The following is a 20,435-nucleotide window of genomic DNA, read 5'->3' as shown; positions in this document are numbered from 1 at the left end:
ACTGTTTGGATAATGATGTGGTGGTAGGGGAGGGGTGGTACCTCTGTGGGGGGTCATGTTGTGCTCCTTCTGGGGTAGTTTGTCCACCTTTGGTCCCCACCTGCACCCAACTCTCACCTGTGGCTCCCAGACACCGTCAGCAGGCGACAGCGGCCACAATCCTGGGAGCAGCTTCGATTGGCTGGCTAAATCGGGTGAGGGGAGCCAATGGGTCTCAAACCCTCTGTGAGTCAGGGGCTTCCCCTGCATGCGAAGCCAGGCTCAGGCGGAGGGAGTGGACGAGACCAAGAGGGGGTCCAGTGGTCAAGAAGGCGGTTTCTGGATGTGCTATAGAGGGGAGTGAGGGGCAGGTGGGGCTCGTCCACCTGGGAAGGGAGCCTGTCGAGAAGAAAATTCTGCCTTGTGGGACATCTCTGAGAGAGAAAAGGCTCAGGAGTAAGCCCTATGCAAATCCAGAGTGGAGTCCCTAAGGCGGTTGGGTGGCACCTTGTCCGCCTCCTTCTGGCAACTCCTGCAGTCAAGCTGGTGCCAGTCGTCTTCCTCTGCTTTCCTTTGGACCCCTCAGTGAGGCCGAGAGGGGGGTCTTGTCCCCTGGGCAGCCCAGGACCCCCAGACACGCTGCCCAGGCATGTGCCCTGGGGAGGTCACTTCCGTGCTGCCAACACAGCCATTCACCCCTGGAGGCGCACTCCATTGTCTCTCGAGACAGACAGATGCCACCCACCCACCCATCATCTCAGACCACTGGCTGGAGGAACTTTCGCTGGGGCTCCGGAGGTTCCCCCTCCCAGCTCTAAGAGGCATTCCCTGCTCTTGGAATTTTCCTTCCTGGTGCAGCCAGTAGGGAATGTCTCCTCTTAGGACCAGGGAAGAGTCTCCCATCACTCCCGACTGTCTGCAAGGCTGGCCGGGCTGAGGGAAGCCGGAGTCCAGTGACATCGAGAGAGCTCCTCCCTGTCTCAGCCAAACAAGCTTCTTCAGAAAGAAAAACTGAAGCCTTCAACGTGCATCTTTTATGCTCATTCCTTCACGCTGCTCCCTGCTTACATCATACCCTCCAACATTTCTCTCATGAAAATAAGGACATCCATCCTAAGGCATGGGGAGGCAAACTAAGGCCCGGGGGCCGGATCCGGCCCAAATGCCTTCTAAATCCGGCCCGCGGATGGTCCGGGAACCAGCGTGTTTTTATCTGAGTAGAATGTGCCCTTCTATTTAAAATGCATCTCTGGATTATTTGTGGGGCGTAGGAATTCGTTCATTTTTTCCCTTCCAAAATATAGTCTGGCCACCCCACAAGGTCTGAGGGACAGTGGACCGGCCCCCTGCTGAAAAAGCTTGCTGACCCCTGTCCTAAGGAAAAGCAGGGCATTCTGGGATCAATCAGAAACCGGGACGGCTTCTGTAAATCTGGGACTGTGCCTGGAAAAAAGGGATACGTGGAGGGTCTGTTGCATAAATTAGTTCTTGGAAACATGCTTTGAGACCAAGGCCCCAAATGCCAGCAATCTGCTCCAGCTTCTGAGAGATTCTCCTAAGCATCTCTTAGCACTCATAAGGGCTGTAACTTGTTTTTAAAAAAAGAAAGAAAGAAACGGAGGATGTGAGAGAGCTAACTTTTATCCAACTAGAATGAGAATGGTTGAGTTGGAAGAGATTCCCCGGTCCTCTAGTCCAACTTTCTGCCTGCCGGAATCTCAGCTGATGGCCATCCAAGCTCTGCTTCCAAACCTCCAAGGAAGGAGAGTCTGCAACCTCCCAAAGGAGACCATTCCACTGTCAAACGGATCTTGCCAACAACAGAAAGTTACTCCTAATGTTTAGTTGGAATCTCCTTTCTTGTAACTATCATGAGACCAAAGAGGAGAACCATAGAGAAGAATAATGAGACAGGCACAGGATTGCTTTAAACCAGCAGCATGATGACACAAGAGGAAAAAGAACGGCCAGGGGAAAGAGGATGGCACACATCTGGAAGAAGAATGGAGGACAGCAGGGAGCAGTGGTTGCCTAACTGAAGGTGGAGAAGCCTGCCAGGCCCAGCCCTGACCTGGCCAAAATACAGCTGTAAATGGAACAAGAGGCCTGCCAGCCTTCTCCCCCCCCCCCCAAGCCATTGTTGCTGCTTTTTGCTCTTGGCCACTTTTATAGAAAGGGAAGTTTTCTCCGCAGGCGCCACTCCATTTTCTAGGGTCGGCCAGTCAAGTTCTTGAAGCCGCAGATCTTTAAAATAACAACATAAACTGCACAGAAGACTTCGTGCAGAAAACTAAATGGCGGCGCTCCGGTGAATTTCCGGGGCCTGTGCAGCTAATGGCAGCCAAGGCCAACACCCTCCTTCTCCCTTGGGCTGCGTTTATTCCCGTCTGCAAGTCCATCTTGCTCTCCGCTCATCCCCACCACTTCCAGCCCCCCGTCTCCCGGCGTCTCCGGGTGTCAACGCGCCAGGCTGCCCTTCTGGCCCGTCCAGAGCTCCCTCAGCTCCACCTGGCAGCCCAGGTCCCTCAAGGCGGCCTTGGCCACGTCCTCGCACGTCCGGTGGGCGGCCCGGGCCTCGGCGATCAAGTCCTCAGCGCCCATTTCCAGAATGAGCTGGGAGAAATCCCGAGTGTGGGAGACGAGGTTGCGGATCAGCATGCAGGCTTGTTTCTGGACCGAGAAAGAGAAAAATGGCAAACGATTCACTTTGTTAGCAGATAGATAATACTTTATTCGGCTATAAGCCCACAAGGTAAAACAAATCAATAAATAAAATAGCATTTTACATTCTAAAATATCAACTAAAATATTTCAACGCATAATCTCCTTCACATTACATACAATCTCTAGATGTACCGTATTGTGGCCTTGAATATAAAGATGGTGCATAGAGTTTACTGGATTTTTAATAGTCATGTAGCATTCCATGAAGTCTTTTATATGAAAGAACTGAATTCAGGAATCTGGCAACCTGTAATGTTCTATACATTTTCTATACATGTTCTTTGTACATTTCGTACAAAGATTTCCATAATAAAGGACAAAAGTGGAAAGGACCTAACAGAAGCAGAAGACATCAAGAAGAGGTGGCAAGAATACACAGAGGAATTATACCAGAGAGATATGGATGTCTCGCAAACCCCAGGTAGTGTGGTTGCTGACCTTGAGCCAGACATCCTGGAGAGTGAAGTCAAATGGGCCTTAGAAAGCACTGCAAATAACAAGGCCAGTGGAAGTGATGATATTCCAGCTGAACTATTTAAATTTTTAAAAGAAGCTTCTGTTAAGGTGCTACACTCAATATGCCAGCAAGTTGGGAAAACTCAGCAGTGGCCAGAAGATTGGAGAAGATCAGTCTACATCCCAATCCCAAAGAAGGGCAGTGCCAAAGAATGCTCCAACTACCGCACAATTGCACTCATTTCACACGCTAGCAAGGTTATGCTTAAAATTCTACAAGGAAGGCTCAAGCAGTATGTGGACCGAGAACTCCCAGAAGTGCAAGCTGGATTTAGAAGAGGCAGAGGAACCAGAGACCAAATTGCAAACATGCGCTGGATTATGGAGAAAGCTAGAGAGTTCCAGAAAGACATCTACTTCTGCTTCATTGACTATGCAAAAGCCTTTGACTGTGTCGACCACAGCAAACTATGGCAAGTTCTTAAAGAAATGGGAGTGCCTGATCACCTCATCTGTCTCCTGAGAAATCTCTATGTGGGATAAGAAGCTACAGTTAGAACTGGATATGGAACAACTGATTGGTTCAAAATTGGGAAAGGAGTACGGCAAGGCTGTATTTTGTCTCCCTCCTTATTTAACTTATATGCAGAATTCATCATGCGAAAGGCTGGGCTGAATGAATCCCTAGCAGGAATTAAGATTGCCGGAAGAAATATCAACAACCTCAGATATGCAGATGACACAACCTTGATGGCAGAAAGTGAGGAGGAATTAAAGAACCTTTTAATGAGGGTGAAAGAGGAGAGCGCAAAATATGGTCTGAAGCTCAACATCAAAAAAACGAAGATCATGGCCACTGGTCCCATCACCTCCTGGCAAATAGAAGGGGAAGAAATGGAGGCAGTGAGAGATTTTACTTTCTTGGGCTCCATGATCACTGCAGATGGTGACAGCAGCCACGAAATTAAAAGACGCCTGCTTCTTGGGAGAAGGGCAATGACAGGCCTAGACAGCATCTTGAGAAGTAGAGACATCACCTTGCCAACAAAGGTTCGTATAGTTAAAGCTATGGTTTTCCCAGTAGTGATGTATGGAAGTGAGAGCTGGACCATAAAGAAGGCTGATCGCCGAAGAATTGATGCTTTTGAATTATGGTGCTGGAAGAGACTCTTGAGAGTCCCATGGACTGCAAGAAGATCAAACCTCTCCATTCTGAAGGAAATCAGCCCTGTGTGCTCACTGGAAGGACAGATTGTGAAGCTGAGGCTCCAGTACTTTGGCCACCTCATGAGAAGAGAAGACTCCCTGGAGAAGACCCTGATGTTGGGAAAGATGGAGGGCACAAGGAGAAGGGGGCGACAGAGGACGAGATGGTTGGATAGTGTTTTCGAGGTTACCAGCATGAGTTTGACCAAACTGCGGGAGGCAGTGGAAGACAGGAGTGCCTGGCGTGCTCTGGTCCAGGGGGTCACAAAGAGGCGGACACGACTAAACAACAAAATGTTCTATAAGAGTCAATGTCCTGGAGTAAATAGGCTAGATGTAATTCAGGTGGTTTAGCAACAGTTTCCAAAATGATTGAACTCACTTTGTTAGCAGAAGAAAGCGCCCAGCGTCGCCTGGGAACTCTGAGAAGCAACAGCAAAAATATCAGTGCCGTTTCGATTCAAAATGTTGTATCTGAACGTAGGCCGAAACCTGCGCCTTGATCTCAAGGACCACTATGCAATTTTTGAATAAGATCAGCACCATTTTGAAAGGTTCTGCTCACCACCTTGAGTCAGAACCTTGAGTCAAAACTCAGGGCTGATTTCCTTCAGAATGGAGAGGTTTGATCTTGAGTCAAAACCCTACGCAGGCAGAAAACTGCTCCTTGATCTCAGAAACCATCATGCAGACGTTGCCTATGGTACCTTAAGAGGCTTCCAAATGTAAGGGGTGAGGAGAGAAACAGCTCTCCAAAATATATGGCACCTTAAACAACATTGATACACCTCCTAAGTGGTTTTCACTTCATGTAATTGTAAATTATTTATGAAATTATAATGTTCGTAAAACCAGTAAAATCATGAGTGTGTAAAAAAGGTATATAATATTGCACTCTAGGGATTCATTGTGTGGTTTTCCTGTATGGTGTTAAGATGTTTATGTTAATTTCAATGGGCCTTCTCTGAGTAGGACTAATACTACTAATAACAACAATTTTATTATTTATGCCCGCCTCTCTGGCTGGGTTTCCCCAGTCGCTTTGGGTGGCTTCCAACACACATAAAAACAAAATAGAACATCAAACATAAAAAGCTTCCCAATACAGGACTGCCTAAGTCAGATAGTTGTTTATCTCCTTGACGTCTGATGGGAGGGTGTTCCACAGGGAGGGTGCCACCACCGAGAAGGCCCTTTGCCTGGTTCCCTGTGCTGAGGCTGTTTAGGGCTTTCAAGGTCAGCACCAACACTTTGAATTGTGCTCAGAAACATACTGGGAACCAATGTAGGTCTTTCAGGACAGGTGTAATATGACCTCGGTGGCCACTTCCCGTCACCAGTCTAGCTGCCACATTCTGGATTAGTTGTAGTTTCCGAGTCACCTTCAAAGGTAGCCCCACATAGAGCGCATTGCAGTAGTCCAAGTAGGAAATAAACGGAGCATGCATCACTCTGGCCAGACAGTCTGTGGGAAGGGAGGGTCTCATCCTGCGTACCAGGTGGAGCTGGGAGACAGCCGCCCTGGACACAGAATTGACCTGCGCCTCCATGGACAGCTGTGAGTCGAAAATGACTCCCAGGCTGCGCACCTGGTCCTTCGGGGGGCAGTTACCCCATTCAGGACCAGGGAGTCCCCCACACCTGCCTGCCCCCCGTCCCCCAGAAACAGTAGTTCCAACACCAGGCGCAGCCCATCTTATACCCTTGTGGTTTCCCAGGCTTGATACCTTCAGAGGCAATTGTGGTTACGCCAGGGCAGAGGGTGGGTCTCTTACAGCGCAAAATTGTTACCTGCACGCCAGCTTCCTTGGGGTGCATCTTCATGGCCTGCAGCGCTGCCAAGGCCCCGCCCCCTTCCATGATGACCCGGCAGTTCTCGGGCTTCCGCAGCGCCAGCATGCACAAGGCCGCACAACTCTGCTCACACACCTGAGGGCGGAAACACAGGCAGCCATGTTCAACCAACTGACGACACACTTGCATTTTTATTATATAGCAAGCTTGACGCCACTTTGGCATTTTATCGTACAGTAAAGGAAAGGAACTGGGAGCAACCAAGGAGAGCCAATGTGGTGTAGTGGTTAAAGCAGTGGTTTTCAACCAGTGTGCCTTGGCACCCTGGGGTGCCTTGAAGGATGATCAGGGGTTCCCTCCCTCCTCTGATGCCCTCTTGCACCGCTGCCTCCCAAAGGCTTGCACAGCTGTTTGTTGCAGCAGCCCGGCTATAAGGCTTCCCAGGGGAAAGGGGCCTCTGGGAGGCATCTCTCTTTGGGGCAGCGGGGGGCAGCTCAGAGACCAGGGATGTCAGCTGTAGCTGCCTAGAAGACTCCCAAGAAGTGGGGAGAGGAGAAGAGGCTGAGGGAACACACAACAAGGGAAAGTGCTCAAAAAGAGATGAGGGGCTGATGGTTCACCAGGAAAGGAGTGAGCCCCACAGGGGTGCCGCAGAAAGAATGTAGTTGGTCAAGGGAGTCGTGGACTCAAAAATGTTGAAAACCTCTGGGTTAGAGGGTCAGTATAGGACCCAGGAGACCCCTCCCAATTAAGCCATGAAGCTCACTGGGTGACTCTTCTTCTTCTTCCTCTTCTTTAGTGATCACTCATACTCGAGTAAGATTGTCTTCCATAAACACAGTTTTAAATGTGAGTTCGTAAGTTATTGTGGAGGCCAATTCTGGATCCACGCGTCCTTCCACAGTGGGGACATACTGTAGGTTTCTGGGCAAGAGTTGATCCTGGTGAGGGTTTGTCAAGCGTGCCTTCCTCTTAGCATGTTTCTCCCTTTTGTCCTGAGTTCAAGCGTCTTCAAAGCCCATGACACCTTTGGGAAAGGCTGTTCTCCAACTGGAGCGCTCGCAGGCCAGTGTTTCCCAGTTGTCTGTGTTTATACTACATTTTAAAAGATTTACCTTGAGAGAGTCTTTAAACCTCTTTTGTTGACCACCAGCATTACGCTTTCCATTTTTTAAAGTGCAGAATAGAGTAGTTGCTTTGGAGGACGATGATCAGGCATCTGCACAACATGACCAGCTGTTGTCACACACCGCTTGTTATCTTCTGCCTGTTCTGCCGTTGAGGACTTCTGGGATCATGCTTTGTCTAGCTCCTCCCCTTTGACCTTACTGACTTGGGTGACCCTGCATGGAGTACGAGACTCCTGACGGCTGCGCTCACAAGGGTCATAGGAACGTGCAAGCCCACTCCCCATGACAAGGTGATGGGCTGGTTGGGACCTCTCAGTCTAACCCCCTCACATCGTGGTCATGAGGGTTACACCTGTAGAGGTGAACGACCTAACACTGCTTTAAGCTGCTAGGAGGAAGAGGCGGGATAAATGCAACAGACCAGCCAATAAATGGAAACTTCCTCTACGGACACCCACTCACCAAAGGGCTGCCGAGGTGCCGAGTCATGGCCAGCACGATGAGGTCTGTCCCTCCGGCATTGACGATGGCGTCCTTCACGTCGTCGTTGCCCGCGATCGCCTGGATGGCGCTCATCACCTGCTTCACCAGGTCCTACAATCCGCAGCGGAAGGGCAAAGACCCAAGGCGTGAGAACAGGTTTGGAAAGAAAGCCTCACGGTCGCAGAGTTGGAAGGGAGCCTGGGGGTCCTCTAGTCCCACCCGCTGCAATGCAGGAATCCCGGCTCCAGCATCCAGGACAGACGGCCAGCCCACCAAGTCAGCTAAAGTTTGGATCTGGGGTGGAGAAGCAAACACTAAGATACTGGAAAAACAAATATATTCTCTTTTTTAGGGGAGCGGCTGTAGCTTCAAGGCAGAGCGTCTGCTTCCCAGGAGTCTAGATTCAGGCAGGTGGTCTGATGCAGTCGGAATAAAACACTGTCCAGCAACACCTTAGAGACCAACTCAGGTGGATCTGAAGAAGTGTGCATGCACACAAACGCTTATACCCAGAAGAAACTTAGTTGGTCTCTAAGATGCTAATGGGCATTTATTATTATTATTATTTTGACTCCTTTCCAAGATGATGATGAAGATTTCTATACCGCCCTCCATCTGAAGATCACAGGGCAGTTTGCAATATAAGAACACTCCTGCCTGGAGTGCCGCTACCAGTCAGAGTAGGCACTACTGGGTTGGACAGACACAGTGATCTGACATGGCAGCTACCTACATTCGTAGTACCTGGTGGTCAATGCAGTCGGCCAGCAGCGCCACCATGAAGTTTAAACCGCCCAGGTCCACAATCTCCTGGCAGAACTCGTTCCGGACAGAGAGGCGCCCCAGAGTGGCACAGATCTCCCTCAGGACACTGCAGTCGTCGGGGAAGGCTGAGAGGAGAAGGAGGAAGAGAAAGCGAGATGGTTTGTGAATCGTACCTGGATTGTGAAAAGTAAAAGTGAGCTTTTGGGCTTCATACATGCAGAAGGAAAGATAAGGAATTTGAAAAACGACAATTACTGATTCATTGAGGATTTGATAATTTGTGGAGTAACCTCACTTGTAGATAAGAGTAAGAATAAGAAGTTATTATTTATACCTGGCCCATCTGGCTGGGTTTCCCCAGCCACTCTGGGCGGCTTCCAAAAAAGATCAAAAATACAACAAGCAGAAGTCATTAAAAACTTCCCTAAACAGGGCTGCCTTCAGATGGCATCTAAACGTCTGATAGTTGTTTATTTCCTTGACATCTGATGGGAGGGTGTTCGACTGGGCGGGTGCCACTACTGAGAAGGCCTTCTGCCTGGTTCCCCGTTAACTTGGCTTCTCGCAGTGAGGGAACCGCCAGAAGGCCCTCAGCGCTAGATCTCAGTGTCCGGGCAGAACAATGGGGGTGGAGACGCTCCTTCAGGTATACTGGGCCAAGGCCGTTTAGGTCTTTCAGGGTCAACACCAACACAGCTGCCCCATTCAGGACCAGGGAGTCCCCCACACCTGCCTGCCCTCTGTCTCCCAAGAACAGTACTTCTGTCATGAAGTTGAAGGAATGGGTTTCCCAAACCCTAAAACTGACTGTGCGGGCACTTTTTAAACTGCACCAAAATCCCCATTTCTCCTTAGCTAAAATGCATAAACTTTAGCCGTTGAGCAAATGCAAAACAAGAACACAGCTCTCTCCCTTATCAGTTTGACGGCAAGACTGGCCTTGACTTTACCAGTAGAACAGACACAGATATATCTTATGTTCTGACCACAAATGACGCAGAGACCCAAGTCTGGGACTAACGCCAGAGCATGTTCTCGGAAGGAGTGACCTCTTGCTCCAAGATAGGAGTAGGAACAGGAATATCCTTTTATGGTCAGAAGTACAGGAATATTTATTCGCTTTTTCCACAATAAAACAAAAACAAAAAATAACAAACATACAAAACAAAACAAAACTTAAAAAACAGTTAAAAAACACATAAAATTTCAATTGCTTAATTTCTTTTGACTTATTTCTCAGACCTCCTCACACCTCCCCTTCTTGTATTCCAATTCAAATTGTTAGCTCAGCAAATCCTTATTACTTATTTCTCAACTTTAACTTAATAATTTATCTTAACATATTATTATTTTACTTTTTCTCCTTCCTCCCTTTCCTCAATTTATTTTTGCTAACCTTATTTTCATTTAGTTTAATTCATTTTAAAATCCAATTCTACCTTATCCAAACTTAAACATCAACTTATCCATCAATTCTTATTCTTAAAACATTTTTTCTAAGATCAACCAAGATTCCCTTCCACGAATTTCCCAATTTTCATACTATTAAAAAACAAAATAAAAACACATTAAATTGTAATTATGAACCCTTTGGATTCCCAAACTCCACCCCCCTTTCCCGGTTTCAGCCCCCAACAAGTGTCCAGTCTTGATCTACTATCAGCCTGGAGATCTCACGTCCGAGGCTCTTAATTCTCTCTCAGTTCCTCTCTGCCGGTCTTTTTGATAGTCCTTAATATTGAACACCAAATCTCGGAGAAGCTCCGGCCCAACAGGATCCATGTTTCTTCCAGCCAGACCTCCATTCTTAAAAGTAGAGCCTATGGGGTGTTCCAAATCTTGTTTCTTGCTCTTTTCAAGTCCAAAAATCCCCAAAGCTCTAACTTCCACCTTAATCAAATTTGTAATCCTTAGGTCTTCAGATCTCCTCATAAGAAGATCTCTCCATTTCTCAATCTCCAATTCAGGCCAGACTTTCCACATCAAGTCTTTATTTTCCTTTGTTGTCATCATATCAGGCCTCAAACTCTCTTTTGACATCTGCGAAATTACAGCTCCTCCTAGGAAGGAAGATCCTTTTATGGTTGAGAGTAGCAGTGCAGGAACATATGTGATGTCAACCTGTGTACGTACACCGACGTGGTTGGGCTCCTAGGGGAGGAGTGAGAGGGTGCCTGGAGGATATATAAACTGCATGAAACCTGTCATTTCTTTGTACTTGCTGTGGACTCACCACGCAGGTGCCGTCTGCTATCCGGAGAGCAGAATAAACTCTTTCTTTGAACCAACCTTGGTGTCATTTTGACTTCCTTCCTCCTGTCCCAGAGCAACGCAGACCCAATCGGTGAACTCCAATAAGGCTACAAAGTCAATTCTCAATATTGCAAATGTTAAAATATCGTACGTGCAGGAATTGGCAAGCAGAGAGCCGATGGTTTAGAACAAGCAAGTTTAATGGAATGAGCATTGGAAACAACCCGGGAAACAAAGCAGCAACAAGAGGAAACCTTGAGTGGAGTGTGGGAAACCTATTTTGGGGGAAATGGCGTTGAATTTGGAAAATCAATAAAAAGGATTTGGCAAAAAGCCGACAACAACCCAAACCGCTTCTTGGTTGTCTTTGATTGTCGTTGGAAAGACAGAGAGGGAGGTCTTGCCTCCGGTAACGCTAGAGTCGAATTCCCCCCCTCCCTCTGGCCTGATCCAGAAGGGCTCTCCTTGCATTCCCCTGGGTGGGGAGGAAGGGGCAATGCTCCTACCTTTGGCGGCTTCGATGAGGACCCTCAGTCCGCCGTGCTCCGTCACGATCATCTTGGCGTGCTCGTGGGCGTGGCCAAAGGGCACCCGGATATCGTCGTCAAAGGTCATGAAGCGCAGCCCCGCGCAGGCCTCCCGGACCACATCGACCCGGTCCCCATGGCGGACAACGGCCCCCACCAGCAGGGAGAGGACGCCGCCTTTCACCAGGTCCTGCCGGTTCTGCTCGTGCTTGAGGGACGCCTGCCGGACGCAGCGGATGGCGGCCAGGGTCAGGTCGCCATCGTCCTGCCGCTCCCGCAAGACCCGCAGGAGCAGCTCCTGCCCGGGGGCATCGAGGAAGTCGGGCTGGCCGTCCAGGAGGGCGGAGAGGGCGCGGAGGGCTTTGAGGAGGGAGCAGCCTTCCTCACAAGCCAGGCGGCAGGCGGCCAGCACGGCAGGATAAGCGCCCTTCTGGCCCGCCAAGTAGCGGACGGCCATCTCCTGCCGGCACTGTTCCGCAAAGCTCACCAGCAGCTCGTCCACCGCGCCTGAGTCGCCATCAGCAACTGCCTTCTGCAAGGAGTCCAGCGTCTGCGGAAGGAAAGGAGCGAGTAGGGTGGGCAATAGCTGGTTTTCAACATCCGGGAAATCGCCAGCTACGCATTGCGACACACCGGTAGATCACAATGGCTGATATAAGGACGGGGCTGGTTTATAACATTGCGATACCTTTTGCACCTGGCTAGGTGAAGATGGCTGGGTGCCAGGAAGGCGCCTGGCCTCCACACCACCTGGAGGTGCCTGCCTGGGGGTCCCTGGGTTTGGGCTATTTTCACACACACATACCCCATCCTGTAGAACTCCATTTTATCAGCACAATCAGAATGAATTTCAGGAACCCAAAAGCCCTATTAAAGAAGATGACCTCCAAGCCATCTGGCCCCCAAATGGCAAGTAGGCATTCCATTCTGCCGACTGTAACCCTGGTTTATATATTTGACCTTCTGATGCTTATGGCCCTAGGGACCTGCTTAACACGGAGTCAGACCATTGAGCTCAGTATTACAGAACAGGTGCTGCCTACCCACTGAGATGGGCTCCTTTCCTAAGAAATAAACCAAGATTCTAGTGCTCATGGTTTTGATTAAAGCCCTGGTTTAAATAGGAATACAGTCGTACCTCGTGTTGCGTTCCGCTCTTCTTACGGACTTCCAGCATACGAATGTGGCAAACCCAGAAGTGTTTACTTCTGGGTTTGCCACCCGTGCATGCGCAGAAGAGGCGCTCTACTTGCAGACTTTTCGGGGTGCAAACGGCACCCCGAAACGGATTAATTCCGCTACTAGAGGTACCACTGTAGAGGGAACATTCCCAGCCCAACTTCAGGATGCCCAGGATTCAGCCTGAGGTCCTTGTAGTACCACTGGGCCACGACCCCTTCCCAAAGCGATCCCTGGGGTTTCCTCCTTTCTTGGGCGGCCCCAGGCACCCTTCTCACCTGCAAAACAGCATGCTGTGGCTCTTGCCCATCCACAGAGGCGGAATTGGGGGCTGTCTTCACTATGTTGCTTAAGTCAACACCTGGAGAAAAGACACAGAGCGGTGGGGGCAATGAGTAGGGGTCCTCAGAAGGGATTCGTAGAACAGCAGAGAAGGCTGTGCCATCTCAGGTCTTCCCAGCCAGTTAAAAACATGTCTTCGCAAAAACCACACCTTGAGACTCAAACTGCTGGACGGCTTCGATCACAGCCTCTTCCGGATCCATGCCAAGGTCGCTGATGTTCTCCTGCACAACATCGTCAAACGTCTCCTGGGTGATCCGCTTGGCCGCCATTCCGACCTGCGGGACAAGAGTTTTACAGTTGGAAGGTACCCCAAGGGACATCTAGTCCAACCCCCTGCAATGCAGGAATCTCTCCTCAAGCATCCATGACAGACGGACGGCCGCCCAACCTCGGCTTCCAAACCTCCAAGGAAGGAGCGTCCACAAGAGAACGGTTTACGTATGGTGGTGTGTCTTCTTTTAAAAAAAGAAAGATACTGTATAGGATCCCCAAAGAAAGGGGAGGAGCGTAGCTGAGGGGTTAGAGCACCCAATTTGCCTGCAGACAAGCTCAGCCTCAGTCCCCAATGACCACTCCGTGGGCCGTGAGAGATATTGGCTGAAACTCTGGAGAGCCACCGCTGGTCAGCGTATACAATACTGAGCTAGACTGACCAAGGCGGTCACTTATGCCCCTGTCAGTGCTAGAAACTCAGATATATAAGCTAGGTGCCAAATGGGTCCTTAAACCAAGGCTGCAGTCGCTAAAGAGTTTAAAGAGGTCGGAACAGGCCAATAGATGTGTGGACTGTCCCTGGATCAGGGGACTTTTCTTCTTTAAGTTCTCAAAGCTCTTAACCTCGTTCAAGGTTGTCCTCTGAACTAGCCAGATGTTTAACTGAGAATCAATCACAGTCAATGCATAAAGTAAGACTTTAGAGCCGTCTTGTCCAAAAATGGCAACTAGACATTCTGCTTATTTTTAACCCAAAGAGCTCATTGTGACATACAAACGTCTCCCCGCCCCTTCCCTTTTTATCATCACGTCAGCCCTACCAGGTAGGTTAGGCTGAGAGAAAGACTGGCCTAAGGTAATTCCGTGAGCTACCTGGCCAAGTGCAGATTTCAAACCTGGTCTTTCTGGTTCTGGCAACTGTAACCTCGGTTTAAGATGCGATTTGTTGGTTAGCTTATATGTCTGAGTTTCTACCACTGCTTGGAAGAGTGTCCAATGGAACGCAAGGGGATCTTTTCTGCTGAGTAATCAGTTTCAGATTGTGCATGAACAAGACATTCTTTCATGGAGAAGGCGGGAAGGATAATCAGCAGCACAGATCTGAAAAATAAAATCCTCCCTTTCCAAATGCTGCATCCTGCCTGAATATCCCCTATGAATTTCCTTTTCAGAAGATCTGCAGCCTGAGGTTTTTCAGACCTTTTAAAAACTTGATCTGTTTTCCCCTTGCTGCTAATAGAAGGTTTTATCGTACTGTATGTGCTCCCATAGCTTTTGAATGGCATTTTAAAATGTAGCCTGCTGGCCATGTTGCCTTTTGTTCATTATTTTATGATATTTGGATTATTTTGCATTAATTTTATCTTTAAAGATTTGTCGGTCTCTGGAAGATTGGCAATGAATAGCAGTATAAAAAATATGAAAATGATTAAATAAATTATTTTTTAAAAGTCAAGGTCAGGGCTCAGCACTGGTGTAGGGGAGTGGGGGGGTGAAATAACATACAGAAGAATTGATCAGAATGCCTCTTTTTAGTTTATTATTATTTTAGTTGATTATAAACGTCAGTCTACCGTGACTGGCAGCAGGCACCCAGTCTTAGAAGCTGGCCTGAAAGCTGGGCTCAAAGGTGGTGAGATAACCAGCTGCTTCCCCAAACCGCTGGAGCTGAGATGCCTCCAGGGGCTCAAATATTATTATATATTATTATCATTATTATCGTTCTTTGGTCACGACCCCCGAAGCACAACCTGAATACCAAAACGCAGTATGAAGAGCAGCTCCAAATCTCCAGACTGAGGCGAGTCTCCAGTCCTCAAGACTGGAGGCAGCTGTGCCTCTGAGCATCCGCAGAGTGCCGGCGAGCCCCCCCTCCCTCCTGCCACCCACCACCAACGGCTTCCGCCCCTGACTGGGCTGGGGGACCCCGGGGCTCTGAGCATGTGCAGAGCGCACCCCCCCCCCGCAAGATTCCCTTATTGCATCACTTCACCTGGTGTGTCCCTCGGCGCTCGCCGTCCCGTCAAGGACTCCGCATCGGCAGCGAGGGTCGTTAGCGGGGCTGGCGCTGAGCAAGTTTGTCTCCACGCGGCTGCCGTAGGCGAAAGCACAGGCAGCGCGTGCGCAGAGCGCGACCGGCCCGCCCCTTAACGGCTAGCTTAACGGCGCTGCGCGTGCGCGTCGAGGCGCTAGCGTACTGCGCCTGCGCTGGCCGTGAGGCAACCCGAACTCCGGGGGGCGTCGAGCTCGCTCAGCCTTCCGTCGGGAATGGCCTCCTTAGCCTCTAATCCGCCGCAGAGGCCGCTCGTCCTGCTCGACCCAGGCGGGAGGCCTCCGTCCATTTACCACGCACCTTACTGCGCCTGCGCAGAGAAGCCGGGAGCCGGAACTGGGCCTTGTGCGCATGCGCCAGATGGAGAGCGCCCCGATTGAAAGGGCCGGGAAGAGGCTGGTAAGAGACATGTCGTGCTCCTTCTGGGGTCGTGTGTCCACCTTTGGTCCCCACCCTGCACTCCGCTCTCATCTGCGGCTCCCGGAAGCATTCAGCAGGCGACAGTGGCCACAATCCTGGGACCGGCTTCGACTGGCCGGCTAAAGCAGGAATCTCCAGAAAGAGGATGTGATACACAATCAGTCACACATTCGTTTTTGTCTAGAACTTACCATATTGGTAAAAAAAAACCTTTTAAAAAACAGAGAAAGTGCTGCTTCCTTCCAAAACGGTGCCTGGAATGAGAGGCCTGCTAGGTCAGGTGTGATTTCCTTGAACATCAGTGGGAATGTGCCCAGTTGAGGGTCCCACACTTTAAAGGAGGGTAGGGACAAACTGGAACGGGTGGGGAACAGTCCGATGAAGAAAGGTTGGAAGGGAGTGGACATGTTTAGCCTGGCCAGGGTAGAAGATGCCCCATTTGTGGGCAGAAGTCCTCTGCCCACGCAACCCTGCATCTACAAGGTTGACACAAGGCTGCCAGGGTGCCCGGTTGGTGGTAGCCCAAGAGAAGGCAGTGGCTTCCCGTTTGTGAGATGCCCTCACACGTGAGCATAGGCGCCGACTCCATGGGGCCTGAGGGGGCCCGATCTCCCTCAAAAATTCGTTTAGGGGGCTCTGGCCCCCCCAATAATTTAAGAAAATTATTACCGTAAATTTCACTCTATAACATGCAGATTTTTTCTCCTAAAAAGTAAGGGGAAATGTCTGTGCGTGTTATTGAGCGAATGTGTGGTCCCTGGAGCTGACTCGCCGGAGCGCAGGGGCAAAAATAGGCAAAAATCAGGCAAAAATAAGATCGGGCGGGCGGAGGGAAGGTGGAAGCTGCTGCTTTCCTGCATTCTGCCTCAGGGTCTTACTGCCCACCCGCTTCTGTTGCTGCGTTTGCTCAAACTCAACAAAGAGCAGGGAATCCCCTGCCCTCCTGGCAAGCAGAGGGTTAAGGAAAGGATCGAGTCCTTCCTTCTAATTCCTAGTCACACTTAGTGCAGGCTCCAGCCCACCACCTCCTCCTCTCCGTGCTCTAGGGCTGGCTTGGGGGGGGGACTTTTGTCTTCCTTTCCTCCCCCCCACCCCGTTAAACTCCTCCCCTGCATTCTTAGCCAGCTGCTTCTCCGCACACCCCTCTTGTGCTTCTTGTTCCTTCTGTGTTTTTCCTTCCCTCCCCATTTAAAACGTGGTGACAAAGCACGGATCCACATGGATCCTCAGGATTTTTGCATTGGGTCACCCCAAATTCACCATCAGATCAGATCCTCCCCTGCATTCTTAGCCAGCTGCTTCTCCGCACACCCCTCTTGTGCTTCTTGTTCCTTCTGTGTTTTTCCTTCCCTCCCCATTTAAAACGTGGTGACAAAGCACGGATCCACATGGATCCTCAGGATTTTTGCATTGGGTCACCCCAAATTCACCATCAGATCACATTACATGTCCATGGCTACAGTCTGTACCAAAAAAATCACGCACCCACTGTTGCCTGGGGCTGCAATGATGCAAAAACGTGGTTACAAAGCATGGATCCACAGGATCTTTGCACTGGGTCACCCCAAATTCACCATCAGATAACATAGCATGTCCATGGCTACAGCCTGCACCAAAAAAATCACGCACCCACTGTGGCCTGGGGCCACAATGGTGCAAAAACGTGGTTACAAAGCACGGATCCACATGGATCCTCAGGATTTTTGCATTGGGTCACCCCAAATTCACCATCAGATCACATAGCATGTCCATGGCTACATCTTGCACCAAAAAAATCACGCACCCACTGTTGCCTAGGGTTACAGTGGTGCAAAAACGTGGTTACAAAGCACGGATCCACATGGATCCTCAGGATTTTTGCATTGGGCTACTCCAAACTCACTGTCAGATATTAAAAATCTTTATAAAATAGAGAATTAAATACATACAGAATGTTAAATTTTCAGTTTCGAAATATTAGTACTAGTTTAGTACTGTATTTCTATATTACTATAGTACTGTATTAGTTATTTTCAAATACTTAAATATTTTTAGGGTGTAAGACCCAATTAAAGCCTGTTATTTACATACAGTATTACAGTATTTACATACAGTATTAGGCATACTATATTAACTTTATTAACTGTATTAAAGCATTTACTTTGAGATATTATTTTTATTTAATGAACCCTCAGCCTTATTCAAAGTAAGCTTAAATTAGCTATTTCACTTATTAATCAAAGTGCTATTACTGTGCGACAGCAATATTTTATGTTTTATTCTTTTAATGATAGTTTAGGATTTATTTAAATATCATTTCAGTCTTTTCAGAGCTATATATTCACTGCTCTGTAATAGTCTATAAGCATAATTGTTACTGTAAATTAAATTAGCTTTTTACGAAAATACCATGTGTGTTTATGTTTTGTTTCTTTTTTCAAAGCCAAAAAATGTTTCAGGCTTGTCGAGTTTCCCGGAGTGTGGAGTTATAGAGAGTCGAGTTTTCGGGGTTCTAATGTTGATCATATGACTCTAAAGTACTTTTTAAAAACTTTAAAACTCACTAATTTTCATCTAAAATTTAGAAAACTTCCCGGGGCAGGACCCCGGTATGGGCCCCCCCAATATTTTTTATAAGTTGGCGCCCCTGCTCGTGAGGTGCATCCGTCTCCCTCACTATTAGCTTCTATGAGAAATTTAAAGGTATCCCTGTTTAAACAAGGTATTTGGGAGTTGAAAGCCCTGTCCCTGGCAATTCTGAAGTTGTTTGGAGGGCCGCTGATTGCTTTTAGGATTTGTTACCTGTTTTTAAAATAATTTTAATTTGGTGGCCTTTATGTTTTGTTCTTGAAGTTTCAATAGATATCGGCAAGACCAAGGATGTGTGCAGGAGGAGCCCAAATGGGAAGAAACGCCTTGACCCCCAGAGAGACACTGACTTGGACTGTCCCTGAGCTTAGACCATGAAACCTACAAGAGCGACACCTTGGGAGACTCTGGATGCCTCAAGGAGGTGTGTGGCGGACAGAGGAGCGAAGACAAAGGCCGGCCTTGCAGGGTCAGGCCAGGTTGCAGGGGATTCTGGGAAGTCTCCGCCCTCTTCCCAGCACTGATGGTGAATTGTTTTCTTTTCTCACAGGTCAGATCAGCGAAGGAAGGTGGGAAAAAGAATCCCCAGCGGGGGTCATCTGCTCGGAGCCGCACCCCCGTCAAGGAGACTCCTGGTACCCCATCAGAGCCCCACAAGACTTACTTGTGTGGCGGCGGCAAGGACATGCCCCTGGGCGACCATCAGAGCCCTGCCCGACCCCCTCGCGCCTCGCTCAGTTCCCCCGTCTCCGCCTGCCCAGCGGCCTCGGTTCTGCTTGCGCCCCTCTGCTGGTGCTTGGTTGCACTGGTGGCGGTGCTCTTTGGAAAACCCGGTGGCTGCTGGTGCTGGGGTAGTGGCCGGGGAAGCAGTGGTGTTTCCTCATCCTCAAAGTGCCTCTGGGTGCATGCAGCTGCTGTGTTGGTGAATCCTTTCTGCTTGCGCCCTGCTGGTGCTGGTCCTGGGTTCCAGCGGTGGCGCAGGTGGTGGCCCTTTTTAAAAGGCCTTTGGGACACAGGCGATGAGGGAACGCAGGCCAAGGCACGAGGGGGTCTTGGGACTCCTTTTCCCGCTTTCCATTTCTAGCCTGACAATTCACCTCCAGATTCTGGGAAACTGCCATGATCATTAATTAGTCTATTGGTTAATTAGCCAAAGGCCTGGTTCTAGAGCAGAAAGGCCACTGCCATTGTGCTACGAGCCCTGCTGGGCACCTCTCAGAATCCGAACTCACCCCGCACCCTACCTGCTTCGCATCTCCAGCAGCCTCCAGGCTGTCAGAACAAACATTGATGGCTCCCGCCTCCTTTCTGGGCTGGGCAGAGAGTGCTGGTCCTGCTCATCTGACCTTCAAAGAGGTTTCTTCTTTTTTTTGCACTTCCCTGCCATGATAGGCAAGGGAGGGCTACTGTGGGGTCGCCGGCCCGCAGGAGAGGTACTCCTCCTTGTTCACCTGGAAACGCATGCAAACAGATAACTTACAAGATAAATACTGAACCAAAAGCAACCTAAGAGAAATCTCTCTCTTTTTTTTTTAATGACCGGATAAACCACTCATTCAATTGACTGATTGCTTGGAGAAACCCTCTCCATAAAACTATAGGGATCTCTAAATCAGGCCTTTCTCCTCCACCCCCAATATCACTGGGAAACACTTCCCCGGCCACACAAGGTCACAACATCAGCAGCCTTTTATGTCCTAGGAGACAGAAAGGAAAATAAAAAACACAGGAAGAGGTTGCATGGCTCACCTGAATGGCTCCATGGCTCACCTGAATAAAGGGAATCCTCTTGCTGCCAAGTGGGGAGAGACCCCTTCTTTCGGCATTGAACGGTCACATGCTCATAGCGATGGCGGCTGTGCTGCTGCTTCTAAGGAGGAGCTGGGGCAAGACAGGACTGCAACCCCCCAACCCAGCCCTGTTTCACTCAGGTCAGCACCATGACCTCCTTGCACATGTGGGGAATGGATTCCCCATGGAATTACCACAAACTCCAATGGTTGATTCACTCCAGCCTCCTTCATGGTTTGGCGTCTCAGGAGCCTTTTATGTCCTACGAGACAGAAAGGAAAATAAAAAACAGAGGAAGAGGTTACAGGTGGGAAATGTCCGGGAATCCCAAAGTCTATATTCAGAGACCTAGACTCAGGATCCAGCCTGGACCTCAACCTTTCCCTGTTCCCTCCATGTGTCCTATTAAAGATTGTAAGCCCCTCGGGGCAGGACCCTTTCGATGAAGGGTCATGTGCAGCGATGGTGCAAAGAAATAATAGGAAAATAATTTCACCAGGCTCCTGCCCCATGCAAGCTGAAGCCTGCTAGGCGCCTTTCCTGAATACT

General features: G+C 49.3%; 1 protein-coding gene across 3 annotated transcripts; it reads right to left on the bottom strand.

The window, feature by feature from the left end:
- Positions 1-1,901: 1,901 nt before the first annotated feature.
- Positions 1,902-15,417, bottom strand: LOC310835654 (armadillo repeat-containing protein 6-like). Of its 3 annotated transcripts, none has more exons than XM_083720539.1 (8): positions 15,048-15,417; positions 12,990-13,116; positions 12,775-12,857; positions 11,297-11,867; positions 8,517-8,662; positions 7,752-7,883; positions 6,157-6,294; positions 1,902-2,649 (listed from the first exon to the last, which is right to left on the bottom strand). In XM_083720539.1, the coding sequence occupies exons 2-8, from the start codon at positions 13,108-13,110 to the stop codon at positions 2,437-2,439; spliced, it is 1,404 nt and encodes a 467-aa protein (XP_083576665.1). In that variant the 5' UTR covers positions 13,111-13,116; positions 15,048-15,417; the 3' UTR covers positions 1,902-2,436. The 3 variants fall into 3 exon arrangements, with proteins under 3 accessions (XP_083576665.1, XP_083576666.1, XP_083576664.1); XM_083720540.1 differs by lacking the exon at positions 15,048-15,417 and adding an exon at positions 14,629-14,759; XM_083720538.1 differs by lacking the exon at positions 15,048-15,417 and having other exon boundaries at positions 12,990-13,741.
- Between the last annotated feature and the right edge of the window lie 5,018 nt (positions 15,418-20,435).

This window comes from Podarcis gaigeae (assembly GCF_964106915.1).
Source record: "Podarcis gaigeae genome assembly, chromosome: 18".
Lineage (NCBI taxonomy): Eukaryota > Metazoa > Chordata > Lepidosauria > Squamata > Lacertidae > Podarcis > Podarcis gaigeae.
This window is presented reverse-complemented; position numbering and strand designations above follow the sequence as displayed.

Excerpts from the sequence above, each read along its gene's own strand:
- LOC310835654 (XM_083720538.1), bottom strand. The coding sequence starts at position 13,161 with ATGTCCCTTGGGGTACCTTCCAACTGTAAAACTCTTGTCCCGCAGGTC. Across the intron at positions 12,858-12,989 it reads CCAGCAGTTTGAGTCTCAAG|GTGTTGACTTAAGCAACATA; the intron begins GTGTGGTTTTTG and ends TCTTTTCTCCAG. Across the intron at positions 2,650-6,156 it reads CCAAGGAAGCTGGCGTGCAG|AAACAAGCCTGCATGCTGAT; the intron begins GTAACAATTTTG and ends TTCTCGGTCCAG.